Source organism: Corylus avellana, chromosome 11 (genome assembly GCF_965113065.1).
Source record: "Corylus avellana chromosome 11, dhCorAvel1.hap1.2, whole genome shotgun sequence".
Lineage (NCBI taxonomy): Eukaryota > Viridiplantae > Streptophyta > Magnoliopsida > Fagales > Betulaceae > Corylus > Corylus avellana.
Genome location: NC_142500.1, coordinates 6,918,696 through 6,933,801, shown reverse-complemented (window position 1 = coordinate 6,933,801; position 15,106 = coordinate 6,918,696). Strand labels below are relative to the sequence as shown.

At 34.1% G+C, this 15,106-nt stretch overlaps 1 protein-coding gene across 1 annotated transcript; it reads left to right on the top strand.

The window, feature by feature from the left end:
* Nucleotides 1–8,375: 8,375 nt before the first annotated feature.
* On the top strand, nt 8,376–11,772 carry LOC132165911 (patellin-3). Its single transcript, XM_059576617.2, has 3 exons — nt 8,376–9,888; nt 9,978–10,113; nt 11,190–11,772. Exons 1-3 carry the CDS (start codon nt 8,477–8,479, stop codon nt 11,442–11,444), a joined length of 1,803 nt encoding a protein of 600 aa, XP_059432600.2. The 5' UTR covers nt 8,376–8,476; the 3' UTR covers nt 11,445–11,772.
* Nucleotides 11,773–15,106: the final 3,334 nt, after the last annotated feature.

The following is a 15,106-nucleotide window of genomic DNA, read 5'->3' as shown; positions in this document are numbered from 1 at the left end:
GTTAAATTCTTTTTTTGCTGAGATTCTGAGTCGGTTTAAAATTGACAGTTCTAAATGTCGCGTGTTAGATTTTAATTTGTATCGTGTCGTTTTGAGACATAAATATAAAATTTTGTAGATCAACCTTAGTCTAGTCCATTTAATAAATCAAATATACCGCTCAACTTTACCTTAATAATTTTGTGTTAGGTTAATATTACCCTAATTTATATCCTATACTTGCTAGCTCGCTCCGTGGTGTATATTTTGTGCCCCATTGGTGAAATTGTCGCTTTCTCTATTATCAACGATTTAAATATGTTACTAATTCTTTCTTTCAAAAATTAAATACTATCCGTTTGTCGTCTCTTTAAAAAGAAGACGTCCCCTTCCCAAATTGCATTATTCAACTTTTTTTATATATATATTAAGTTTATTTTTAAACTAGTAACTAATTCATAGTGGATTGAACTATCTTTGAGGACAATATTAACTATTAACAAATGATTATTATAACAACACTAATAGTGACGCCCCAAATCGATCCATATCTTATCGGACAATTGATCTGTCTAGAAAAATTGAGCGATCGAAGAATGCCACAAAAAATAAAAAAATTGGCAATCATTGCATTTCCAAAACATCACCAAAGCACTAGAGTCACCCAAACATAATTTCATGGTACCATTAGTCAACAAAATAGGCATAATATATGGTGTCATAAATCACTATTTACATATAATCATCACATAGTACCATAGAGCTCGATAATGTCACGCCTCTCAAATACAAAACATACAACCCATTAATCCACAAAATTACATTCATTGGATGAAGCCGAAATTCGAAGAGTTACAGCTGCAAGAGCTTAGGTTAAAAAAAAAATGGGTTCAGAGGCCTATCGAGGTGAGCCAACAGAAAATACTTTTGATGACGAAGTCAGTAAAAAATTGAAAATAATAGAAGATCTACATAGAATTCACGTATCTAATTGTGTCGGATGGATGAGAAATTTACCTCATTGTTTATACCCTTCCTTTTTTCTTTTTTCTTTTTATTTTAGTTTTGTATTGGTTATCAATTATAAATGGTAAATTTGGTTTTTCAATGGTCAAAGTGAGTATTTTCGAAAGATTTTGGTCAAATTTGGTTTTTGCATCCATTCTAACGGCCAACGCTAACAGAGGGGCTTTTTTGACACAAAATTATAATTTTATGTATTCAAGTGTCACATATATTAGTTTTGTATGGTTGTTTTTTAAATGATTGATAGTTTAGAGGACTTAAAATGTTAACCCTTTAACTACAGTTTAGCTAAATCTCAAGTACTCTTCTTAAAGTGAGCTCCCTTCCCTTATCTTCTATTTCTCTCTTACTCAATATTTGTTTTTTTTTATTCTTTGAAATAGCCAAACAAATGAGAGCACAAGCTCTCTTTCCTTCTCTTTTTAAAACCTAAGAAACCATATAAAAATCACCCACCAATCAGAACCAGCCATTCCCTCTTTCTCATTGGTCAAACTTTATGAAATTTGTCACTTGGTCCTTAAGTTTTAATACTTCTTTTACATGCCAAGATATAATCAAACACTTATTAAAAAAGACCTTTATCTTTTGCACTTTAACCCCTCGCCGCTAACTTACATGCCTCCTTAAACTCTTTAAAAATCATCAAAATTGGCTTGCTTTCAAAAACTCCAACTTCCCATTATTACCAATAAGTGGGCTTTCTCTTGGGCTTGAACACCAATTCACAGCTCATTAATCATACCTCCCATATTTAAATACCAAAGGCCCACTTTCATACTTAACCCAATATTAACACTTAGCCCATTTTCCACTTTAGCCCAAATTACAAGCCTTTTAACTTCAACTCCTATTTATTGCAATCAATTGTCAAAATATAAATCCAATAATCCATCTTAGCCCATAAATGAAATATTTAACAACTTTAAATCCTCCTTAATTTAAATCAAAGCCTATTAAAATCAACTATCTACAGGATTTCCATTCTCTCTTCCATTTGGATCAGGAGTGGTAAAGAACCTTTCATGTAGCCTCTTTTGCCTATTCAATTTAAAAAAAAAAAAAAAAAAAAAAAAAAAACTATCTCAATAAATTGAGTAATGCTAGGGACCATCTTTTTATCCTCCTAAAGCTGATAGCTTTTAAAATCACCATTAAATTTTAGATCAATCATACTTGAATTTTGATCCAATGGTGATTTTGAAAGCCACATTAGCTTTAGGAGGATAAAAAGAGAATAAAAAAAAATGGTCCATAACATTACTCAAATAAATTATTACCCTTTTTTTTAGTAATGCTAGGGACCATCTTTTTATCATCATAAAGTTGATATAGTTTTTAAAATCATCATTAGATCAAAATTCAAATATAATTCATATAAAATTTAATGATGATTTTAAAAGTACATCAGCTTTAGGAGAATAAAAAAAAAAAAAAAAAGATCCCTAATATTACTCTTTTTTCTTTTTTCTTTTTTTGTATGAAAATGAGCGAAACTATTATTAGAAAACAACTTAAGCATAAGGCTCAATGGACCCTCAAGAGGTTGCTCAATCAGCTAGGACCATGCCTAATGAAGCGGAAGTCACTAGTTCAAATCTCTATCCCCTTCTTGTGTGAACATGTCAAAAAAAAAAAAGTATAACGCTCAACAAAGATGATATCATAAATACAATGGAAATATCTTCAATAAGACCATGTTTCACGCTAAGAGATAAGGCTTCATTCGCTAGACAATGGGCTGCACTATTTAAATGATGTCTAAAATGATTAATTTTTCAATTTTGCAGGTCATTTAATACCTTGCGAGCCTTCTCGATAATATGTTCATAACGACTCCAATTTCTTCCGTCCGTTCCAAGTGCAAGGCTGCAAGCACCACTTGGAGGGTATTACCCTCCAGAATCACCTTATAGAAACCTAACTCACGACAAAGTTGTACAACTCTCAAAGTAGCCACCAAAGATAATTATCACAATAATATTGTAATTTATCCAAATCTGCATGTGTTTGATGATATATAGTTAGGGTTTTGATGATTTTGGGTGTAATTCGTGCGGCAATAACGTTGTTGTTACAAATGAGTAATTTGCAGAAAGATAGATTGTTTTAATTGATAGTTGACTTTTGGATTTATTTTTGAACTTAATTGGTGGTATTGTTTAGGGTTTAAAGTTTAAACAAATCATGGCATGGAGGGATGATGGTGCAACATGGTTCTCCATGATCGTCGAGATCGATTTTGGGTCAGGAAAAGACAGGGTAATAATGCCATTTAAACGTATTTATGATGTGGCTATTAGATTTTAAATTTAATAGAAATTAAGCTGATTTATCACCAACTTCCAAAATTCAAGGATTCATATGTTGAAATTGAAAATACAAGAAACAAATTTATAACTTAAAATGTAAGAGTAATATTTGTAACGAGAATAATTTTTTGGTTAAATGCATTTTCGTTTTGCGCCGGAATCAAATAGTCACCTTAGTTTTCAAAAATGTCACAAATAGTATTTATCGTAAGCAAATAGACTCACTTGGTACTTTTGTCATGATTTCGTTAGTTTTTTTAACGGAGTTCCACATAACCTTTACATGTGAACCAGTATTTGTGGTTTTAAGGCGACACGTAGCACGGAATTGTGTTTTTGGGTGTCAGATTAAAAAAAGGGAAAATATAAAAAAACCTCCCAAATTACTAGTCGTTTTCGATTTAGCTCTATAATGTTCTAAAAGTGATAAAGTAGCCCCCAAACTATCAAATTATTGCATTTTGGCCACTCCGTTAATCAAAACCGTCAGTTTGAACGAAAACTGCAAAACGAAGTCGTTTTGTTATGGGTAAGTTACTATAATGCCCTTTTATGAAAAAAAAAAAAATTGAGCAAAAATATAAAAAAGCCCCACAAACTACCAATCGTTTTCATTTTAGCCTCCTATTGTTCAGAAAGTGATAAAGTAGCCCCAACAAAACGACATCATTTTGCAGTTTCCGTCCAAACTGACGGTTTTGACTAACGAAGTGGCCAAAATGCAATAGTTTGGTAGTTTGGGTGGCTACTTTATCATTTTTGAAATATTAGGAGGCTAAATCGAAAACGGCTGATAGTTTGGGGAGCTTTTCAATATTTTTCCCTTAAAAAAAATATGCAACCCAAAAATTTTTAAACCGTACCACAACGATGACAATCACGATAACAGAGACGCCCATCATCAACATGAAGAAAATCAGAAACCTGTAGATTTCTGAAGCTTTTCTACCTGGTTTCTTCAGCTGCAAATCATCGGAATCGGAAAATCATAGAGACGCCCATACTCTTCAATTTCAACCTATACCCTCTTTGCTAGGAAAGGGGCATCTTCCTCCTTCCCAGCAAAGGCGTCTTTTGTAATATTGTCAATCTGCAAAACAGAATCAGCCTAAAATATAACACATAAAAATATCAAGTTAACACAGCCCTTTTTCTTGGGGTTCTAGAGAAAAAAGATTGTACCACAATGATGACAATCACGATAACAGAGAAAATCCTAACCCTAGGCTTAGCTAGCAGATCAAAAAACCATGAAATGATTCTTGTAGAAACAGAAACAGAGATGATACCCGGAGTTGGTGGATTTCATCTCGAAAGCGACGACGATTTCGTATTTGGCGACGACGGCGACGATGGGGTTGCTTTCGAGCCAGATTCTGCCCACAAACCAAAAAAAAAAAAAAAAAAAAAAACCCTTGGATTCTGCCAAAAAAAAATCCCTTTTTTTTTGGTTTTTTTTTTTTTGGGTTTTTTTTTTTTAATTTTTTTAATTTTTTGGGTTACATATTATTTTAATCTAACGTCATGTTTTGCCTTAAAACTATAGGTACCATTTCATGTGTAAGGGTTACGTGGAGCTCCATTAAAAAAATTAACGAAGTCATGACAGAAGTACTAAGTCCATATATTTGCTTATGTAACATTTGTGACATTTTTAAAAGGGTTAAATACTAAATACCCTCATGGACTTTCATAACTTTATTTTTTTTCCTAGGATTTCATTTTTATCAGAGAAGGTCCCTCTAGTTTTGATAATAGACCAAAGAGAATAATTTATATAGGGAGGTTGCACAAAAGTCACATTTTGTGCCACTAATAAAAAGTTGATACATCAGCTAATTTCATTAGACTTATATTTCAAACAAAATTTCAACTACACCAAATTATACTCTAAAAAAATAAAAAATTAATTTGGTTTTATTTAAAAAAAAAAAAAAAAAAAAGATTTGAAGGGGTGGCCAACCCCCACATTGGGTGGCCGGCCGCCGCCCCTAGGCCATGGGAGTGGCCGCGCGGACACCCCCATGGCCTGGGGGCAGCGGCCGGCCACCCAATGTGGGGGAGGGGTGGCCAATCGGTCACCCCTTCAAATATGTTTTTTTTTTTTTTAAATAAAAAAATTAATTTTTTATTTTTTTAGAGTATAATCTAATGTGGTTGAGTTTTTATTTGAAGTATAAGTTTAACAAAATTAGCTGATGTGTCAGCTCCTTATTGATGGCACAAAATGTGACTTTTGTGCAACCTTCCTATGTAAGTTATTCTCTAGACCAAATTAGTCTTTCTGTCAGTTAACCATTAGTTGACTTAACGGAATTTCATGTGGACCAATTAAATGTTGACACATAACACCCACTTAATTTTTTTTTAAATTAAAAAAAAAAATTTATATAAAAAAAAAAGAAAAAAAATTGGGGGTGGCATTCGGCCAGATGGCCACCCCCAATTTTTTTTTTCTTTTTTTTTTTTTTTTAATTTAAAAAAAAATTAGTGGGTGCCACGTGTCAAATTTTGATTGGTCCATGTGAAATTCCGTTAAGTCAACTAACGGTTAACTAATAGAATGACTAATTTAGTCTATTATCAAAACCATTGGGATCTCCCGTGATAAAAATGAAATCCTAAGGGAAAAAAAAAAAAAAAGGTTATGAAACCTTAAAGGATATTTAGTATTTAACCCTTTTTAAAAACTAAAATAGCAATTTAATTATAGCGCAAAACATAAATATTGAAAAGGTATTTAATTTAACCTTAATTTTTATAGGAATTTTGTACAAATAAAGTTCTTTGTGATCCTCAACGAGAGAACAACATATTAGCGTAAAACACTAAATATAAGAAAAAAAACTCAAAAACACTAATTTTTTTTTCTTCATATTATAAATCCCTAATCTTTTTCAAGATCATTGAAGCCACTACCGTCTCCTCCGCCGAACACCGCCACGAACAACTCTTTTCCATGTCAAAAGACAAACCACGACATCTCTCTTATTCACGCATCGTACAAAATTTTTTTAAAATTATTCTCATTTGTAAAATAAAACCTTTATTAATCAACTTTTTTTTTTCTTCCTATTTCTTGTCAAGCAAGTCTCTCTTACAATAAATTATCTTTATCAACTTTGCATTTCGGCAAGGTTGTCCCTCAAGTCTCTTTTCCTTTTACCTCCGTCGATCGGCCTCTTAAAGGTGAATTTATCCCAAATTTCTCTTAAAAGGAAAATCACACCAACTATGAATCATTTTATCCCATTTATTTACCCCCCAAACAACCCCTCTTTTCTTTTTTTCTTTTTTTTTAAAAAGTGTTTAAAAAGTGCAACCCAAAAATAAAGCAACAAATGCAACGCAACAACACCTGCTGGGGAGGGACAGAGACGCAGGAATAAACCACCAACACATGCACTTGAGTTGTCTCTGAAAAAAAACCAAAAACAACATTCGAAGCTCAACGAAGAAGAACACACTCATTTACCCATTGAACCATTACAACAAGACACGCATTAATTTTTTCAAAAAATTAATAAAGAGAAAAACACCAAAAGAATGTGTGTGCGAGTACATGGTATGGTATGCAGGATTAGCTTTTGATGACAAGTGACAACCTAGCTGTTGGATCACTTTCAAACGGGCAGTCCAAGTCATCATATCCGGGCCCCATTTAGTGGGTGGGGTTCTACCTGTTCAACGGCTCAGATGAAGATACTCAGATACAGCTAGACAATGAGCAGTTAATGCAATGGATCCTAGGTATGCAAACACCATCAACGTTGTTATTTTGCACTTTTTTCAGCTGAATTGGTCCCAATTCACAACATCCAGGTACAAGTAGGCCCTTCACAGTTCATACCCACGACGATCAAGAAATTAAGAAAAACAAAAAACACACACACACACATAATCCCTTAAACTGTAGGCAATTTAATGTCTTTTCAAACAATTGATTCAAGTAATGTCTTTCAAAATTTCAACATATCCCATAAGTTCTAAAAATGACAAATATTGAAAAAAAACCAATTTTTTTAAACCCGCATTATAATTTCCAATTAGTGTAAATATATATTATTTCAATTGAAAGTTTGAAAGAAAAAAATTATAAATTGCATGAAAGTTTGAGGAGACTAAAAGAGCGTTTTGTAATGTTATATATCACTCCATTATTCTCAATCACGTGGTCTTTCATTCCGCTATTATCACATTATTTCCATTTTCAAAGCGGCGTGATCTCCATCTCTTTTTTTTTTTGAAACTGAACTGTTGAATTTCATTGATAATAAATCATAAGATGGAGTAGAAAACTCCAACAAACAATCATCGAGATAGAGCTAATTGCTCCATCAAAATAATATCATTAATACAATGAGGAGTGGTATCCCTTCAAATCCTATCACTGACATCAGTGGTGGCCGCTCTTGCCAGCCTATGAGCCACCTCATTGACTTCGCGATGAACAAATACACAATTCCATCTTGGTATAGCGAGTAGTACATGTCTAGTATCTTCAATTAGATGCCCAAAACTACTCCCTGTGCCCGTATCTGAATTGATCGCATCCACAATTTGTTTCGCGTCTCCTTCCAAAATTAGATTTTGGACTCCCACTTCCCGGCATTCCAAAATTTGATCTCCATCTCTATGTAACAAATATTACAAAAAAATCACATCACGTAGGCTTTAGAAAATAAAGAGTGATTTTTCTAATAAACTTTGGAAAAAGACAAATAACGAGGTTGATATATCGAATTTTGTGTACTTTTTCTTAAACATTAATAAAAACCTTTAATACTCTCTCTCTGAATCCAATTTCTGAAAAGAAAAGCCCGGCAAACACGGGTATGATTGATTTCCTTCAAAACGCCGTTACAAAGCTTTAAAGAGGAAAGAGGAAAGTGTAAACACAGATTGGAAATTGGTTATTCATGGGGTCCCACGTAATGGAGTAGTCATTAGCTGGCAATTTTATTTTATTTTTGTTTTTTTGTAAGTGGCAAAATATTTTTGAAACCTTTGAATTTCCTCTTTAAAACTCCCCATATCCCACCACCATTTTCCCCACAACCCACGACTCCCTTTCACGTACTTTCTTTTCTCTTCTATATCTCTCTGTCTCTCTCTCTGTCTCTCTCAGCAGTTCTTCAACTGTAGAAAGATATTCAGGGATGGCTGAGGAGGTCCAAAAGCAATCCCAAGAACAAGTGGTGGTCGTCACTGATGTTCCACAGCCTGAGAAACCTGCCCCGCCGGCGGTGGAGAAAGAGCTACCGACGGAGGACCCCATGAAGCCCAAGCCCATTGAAGAAGAGCCTGCTGTGGTGGAGACCGAGATTTCAAAATCCGGTGCTGATGGCGATGAGAAGATCCCCCAGTCCGGTTCCTTCAAGGAAGAGAGCACCAGAGTTGCTGATCTTCCTGACGCCGAGAAGAAAGCGCTTGATGAGCTTAAGCTGCTTATCCGAGAAGCGCTTAACAAGCGTGAGTTCACTGCTGTGCAGGCTTCGCCTCCTTCGCCGGCGAAAGAAGAGGAAGAGCAAAAGCCGGCGGCGGCGGAAGAAATTGCACCCAAAGTGATTGCTGACGATGATCCTCCGGTCGAAGCGGTAGAACCCACAAAGGCGGAATCCGAGGCTTCGGTGGAAATGAAGGCGGAAGCAGACGATGAAGCGGCAGCGGAGAAAACAACTGAAACCGTGGTGGTTGCGGCGGTTGTTGAAGAGAAGGTGGCGGGTGATGGTGTTGATGACGACGGTGCAAAGACTGTGGAAGCCATAGAGGAGACCATTGTGGCGGTCTCTTCTTCAGTCTTGCAAGAGCAGCCTCCTCCACCTCCGGCGAAAGATGAGGAGGATCAGAAGGCTGCCTCTGCTTCTGCTTCTGCTTCACCTCCAGAGGCGGAAGAACAAGATGCCAAAGCCGACTCTTCCGCTCCTCTGCCGCCGGAGGAGGTATCCATCTGGGGAATACCACTCCTCGCCGACGAGAGGACCGACGTCATTCTCTTGAAGTTTCTCCGAGCAAGAGACTTCAAGGTGAAAGACGCGTTCGCCATGATCAAGAACACCGTGCGCTGGAGGAACGAATTTGGGATCGATGAGTTGCTCGAAGAAGAAGAACAGGGTAGCGATTTACAGAAGGTGGTTTTCATGCACGGCTCCGACAAGGAAGGACACCCCGTCTGCTACAATGTGTACGGGGAATTCCAGAACAAGGAGATGTACCAGAAAACATTTTCCGACGAAGAGAAGAGGCAGAAATTCTTGAAGTGGAGAATTCAATTCCTGGAAAGGAGTATCCGGAAACTGGATTTCAGCCCGGGTGGTGTTTGCACTATTGTCCAGGTGAACGATTTGAAGAATTCTCCAGGGCCCGGTAAATGGGGCCTTAGACAAGCAACCAAACAGGCCCTCCAATTGCTCCAAGACAATTACCCAGAATTCGTAGCCAAACAGGTCTTTATCAATGTCCCTTGGTGGTACCTGGCGGTCAACAGAATGATAAGCCCTTTCCTCACCCAGAGGACCAAAAGCAAGTTTGTGTTTGCCGGCCCTTCCAAGTCTGCTGCGACCCTTTTGAGGTTTCATCTCCCTCTTCTTATTTTATGTATTTGTGATGTGTTTGGCTTGAGATATTTACCAAAGCGTTGGTTGGGTTCTGAAATTGCAGGTACATTGCTGCTGAGCAATTACCAGTCAAATATGGAGGACTGAGCAAAGAGGGTGAATTTGGCACAACAGATGCTGTTAATGAGATTACTGTCAGGCCTGCAGCAAAGCACACCGTGGAATTTCCAGTTACTGAGGTAAATTTTTCTATTTCCCATTGGATAAGATTTAATAGATTAATTTTAATTACATTTATTTAATTAATTGGATTTTATTCTTTAATTTTAACTTATTAATTTCACATTAAATTCATTTCGTATTTATTGATTGTGTCAAAAATTAGTAACTTAATGGTTAAGGGCAGTGTAAAAATCTTGTCTATTCGAGACTCTAGTGGTTACTTTGGTTTTAGGAAACTATATTCTATCATATACTTATTTTTGTTTTTGGATTTTTGTGAGTCTTTTCTTGGATTCTCTGAATGATCTGTAGTGACATTATACACGGTTGTCTGCATGTTTGCTTTTCCTCTGCTCGTCTTATGTAACTAGGGACCAATTATGACCAAAAAAAAAACCCTAGGGGACCAATTGGGAACCTGTATTTTGTAGGTAAAATAAATAAGAATATGAAATACTATGAATAGAAAAAAAAATAAAAAAATAAAAAAAACTTTTCTTATGCCCGTCCGAAATATAAGTAATTTTGTAGTTTAAAACTTTGCAAATTCGATATCTTGTTTCAACCCTTTTAATTTTACCAATTTTTTGTTAAAATGTCCAAAATGTCCCTGGTTTTTTTTTTTTAATTAATTTTAATGAAAAAAAAAAAAAAAAAAAAGGAAAAAGTAGTGAAATTGAAACTTCAATCTTAAAGAAATTAATGGTTAATTCCTAGGAAGTGATGATATGCTACTCCTAATTATAAAAATGGCTACTACTTTTTTGAATAATTGGTAATAATGTGGGAAATAATTATTTAATTATAAGATAAGAGGAATGCTACACTTACTCCAATTTTTTTACACAGTTCTTCTATATTCATAAGTGGCTTTTTAAACCACTATTAAATCAAAATTCAATAAATATCCGTCTCATATCTAATAGTGATTTTAAATGCTACCTATAAGTGTAGAAAAATTGTATAAAAAAAGTGAGAATGAGTGTAGCTTATTATTCATAAGATGAAATTATGCAACAAAATAATTTTGTTGGGTGTTTATTTTGATGAATATTAGAGTAAGGCCTTATTGTGGGAATGATTTGAAATGCAGTCCTGCCATCTGACTTGGGAGGTAAGAGTAGTGGGATGGGAAGTGAGCTACAGTGCAGAATTTGTGCCAAGTGCTGAGGATAGTTACACTGTGATCATACAAAAGGCTAGAAAAGTTGCCTCTTCTGCAGAACCAGTTGTCTGCAACAGTTTCAAAATTGGTGAGCCTGGAAAGGTGGTGCTCACCATTGATAACCCCACCTCTAAGAAGAAAAAGCTCCTTTACCGCTTGAAGACCAAATCTTCCTCTGATTGAATCAACAGATTGTTAAGAGGAAAAGGGGAAAGAGAAACAACAGTAAGATCACTCGGCCTACAATCCTGATTCCAATTCTGTCTTCTTCATCATCATCATCATCAGAGCTTGAAGAATGGGGTTTCTTGATCATAGATAGGGAAGCAAATATATTTGTTGAGAGTGGCTTGTGTACCTTTTCCTTTTCTTTTTTCTTTTTTTTTTTACCAGAACATCTAAATACATTTTTGTGGTTCTTTATTAATTATGAATATGTTATTATTTTTTTAAATTTAATTTGTAATTTGGGTTGGCATGTGAAATACTACTGATTTGGGGAACTTTAATCCAATGCCTGCAATCTGCATGGTTGTTTCTTTGGGTGCTCTATCCCCACAATAACATGTCTCCAAGTAACAAGTTATTTGGAGACAACTTGGGACCCATGAAATACTAATTGTCTTGGAACTTTATAATTTTTTTTTTTTCTTTTTCCAGCACTGATTTTCATCCTTAAACCCACTTTGCTTTGTATTTTTATAATCCGTTTGATTATGCTTTAACCACATGATCTTCCTTTCTCCCTCACTTTTGAGGCTTTTTAGGCATGAAGAGGCCTTTATCTTGTAAAAGCAGTGGAGGCCTGGAGGGTCATCATTTAGACTATATAACTTTACCAAAAGTGCATGCTTGTTTTCCTTCTTTACTTTGATAAAGAATGTGAATACCTTATAGTTTTTCATCTCATTATTGATCACCAAGATTGCCAAACAGATTATTATTAAAAAAAAAAAAAAAGAAAAGGAAAAAAAAAAGAAGGGAAATTTCTCCAAACCCAGCAAAACGTACTGTGATAGAAAAGAACAACTTCACCTGTAGATGTCTGTCGCATTGGATACCCTAAATGCCCTAGATGGTCCATCCCTGTCCCATGGCCCTTTGCTTTTCCTTTGTTTTGTTTATCTGAAAATCAAATGAAATGACAAAAGATGGTTCTCTGATCTGGCAAAACTGAAAGTGAAGGGCAAATGCATGCACACAAGTTCATAATGTGGTCGGGCTTAGAAAGAGCAGAAATGCAGGGGCTGCGGCACGGCTGCAACAAGCATGTATCTTCAGGTGGGCATCATTATTTTGTGTTTTGTGGTCCAAAGGGTACTGAAATTGCCCATGTGCTGCCTCAGGCTTTGCCTCAACATTCTTTCCATGCCCTCGTCTGTCCATTAATATGCTGATTGGTGAACTACTTGGTTGGTATTTAGAGCAAAGGAAAATTTCACTTTTACTCTTTAAGTTTTAAGAGTTTTTCAATTTGAATCCTAAAATTTAAAAATTGGTAATGTACTCCTTAATATTTCAAAAAATTTCAATTTAAACATTTCGTTACTAATTTTTATTAAATTAGACAAAAATTTATAAAATTACGTAATTACCCTCAAGCTTTTTTTAAAAAAAATTTCGTCTAATTTAACGAAAATTAGTAACGGAAGGTTTAAATTGAAAATTTTTAAAATATTAGGGGGGCGTATTGTCAATTTTTAAATTTTGAGGTTCAAATTAAAAAAAAATCTTGAAATTTCAAGGAGTAAAGTGAATTTTTTTTCTTAAAGTAATTATTTGTACAAATGATTAGTAATTTAAATACGCAATGTGAGAAGACTTCATATGTAACTTATCTATCTGAATAGTTGATCGGATAACCTAAAATTAATTTAAGCAAATGAGTTTCATACTATGTCTTTTACATTATTTTTATGGGGAAAAGACAGATCTGCATGAGAATCGTAGAGAAAGAGATGCGTTTTTTGAGGAAGAGAGATGAGAGGGAAAAACGGGATGTGAGACTGTGAGTCACCCAATCATCCGGTTTCGGTTTTATTTTTTATTTATTTATTTATTATTATTATTATTTTTTTAAAAAAATACAAAAAGCAAATGTCAGCTATGCCCAAAAGAACAGCAGTAGATATTGTACCATTAGGACTGAGGCCCGTTTGATTTGCGGAATAAACTCTTGGATTGAACTAGCTAATACTAGGTATAGCTAATCTTTTGTTTGGTAATACTCTATTCTCGGGAATAGTCTATTCCCATGGGACTACTAATCTCATACACACAGGGTTAGCTAAGCCGCTCAAAAATGAGTGACTTAGCTAAGCATTTCCAGTGAGATTAAATTAATTGTGTAAATTGTCACAAAAAACCGCACTTGTGGGATTAAATTTCATTATGTCTCTGATTCTTCTATATTTCTCTCGCTCTCTCTCTCTCTCTCTCTATATATATATATATATATATATATCTCCGTTTCTCTTTTCTGCGTCTTTATATTTTGTTCTCTTTTTTTTTTATCTCTCTTTCTATTTTCTCTCTGATTCTTCTGGTACAGTTTTTCTACAAGCGCAAATAAATTTTTTTTTCTCTATGCCGTCTCCCTTCTCTGTACTATTTCTCATTTTTTTTTAAATTCTATTTTTTTATTTCTTTTGATTCTCTGTACCTTTTCTCTCATTTTCTTCTCTCCGTTTCTCTGTTTTTTTAATTTATGCACCCTTTTTTTTTTATTCTGTTTCTCCGTATCTCTTTTTTCACATTTTTTTTTTCTTTGACAAAGAAACTGAATCTGCAAAGTCTTTATAAAATACAAATATATAATCTGTTTTTTAATTTCTTTTGATTCTCTGTACATTCTCCAACTATATATATATATATATATATATATATATATATATATATATATAATTTTGTAGCATAATTGCAAAAAAAAAAAAAAAAAAAAAGGCCACATATCTGACATAATTAAAAATAAAACAGAAAAATAAATGATAGTAAAATTGTTTATGTTTAAAAAAAAAAAAAAGAATGAAAGTCTTACATAATATAAATTGTATTTGTATTATAAGGGTATTTTAGGAAATTTGATCACAATATAATTTCATTCACCAACATATTGCATTGTACCAAATAAAGGAATATGATTAACTAGTCTATTCCAGCGTTACAACCAAACAAATGAATAGGAATACCTAATCTATTCCACACTCTTCTATTCCCAGTAGTAGCTAATAATTTTCCAATGGACTAGACATTCCGTGAACCAAACGAGGCCTAAATATTACGTAACTTTTAAAATATTAATATATTAAAATTTAATAATAATTATATCAAATTTAATGATAATTTTAGTTATATGAATGGTTAATAATTTGAGTAGGTAAGGTGAGGACTTCATATAAGACTTATCTGTTTGAATAGGTTATTGGACAATTTAAAATTTATTTAGACAAGTGGGTTTCATACGGAGTCTTTCATATTATCTATCCAAATTGTAAGCAATTCAAATAAAATAATGCTAAAAAAAGGATTAGGGTCATTTTTTTCAAATATGACGTGACTTTTAAGAACACTAATAAATCAAAATTCAAATTCAATAATGATTAAAAAAAAAAAAAATCTTCTAATTATTATGAATCCTTGTCTGAAGTACTCTCTCTGTGAACTTCTAATGTGCATTAATTATGGGCCACCTTCATCAACTAAAGAAAGTGGACTGTCCATTCCTGAAGCCAGGCCTTTGATGTCTTTCTCTTCGATTTCTTTTGGACCGAGTTGCCCTACCTAAAGGTTTAAAAGAGAAGGTAGATTTTATTGGGAAATGTGGGAAGATCTTGAATTTAAAGTGT

What these genes read in the sequence shown, in the direction of transcription:
- LOC132165911 (XM_059576617.2), top strand. Translation starts at nt 8,477, where the DNA reads ATGGCTGAGGAGGTCCAAAAGCAATCCCAAGAACAAGTGGTGGTCGTC. An exon ending in TCTGCTGCGACCCTTTTGAG is followed by an intron (nt 9,889 to 9,977) that starts GTTTCATCTCCC and finishes CTGAAATTGCAG; the next exon opens with GTACATTGCTGCTGAGCAAT. An exon ending in TGGAATTTCCAGTTACTGAG is followed by an intron (nt 10,114 to 11,189) that starts GTAAATTTTTCT and finishes TTTGAAATGCAG; the next exon opens with TCCTGCCATCTGACTTGGGA.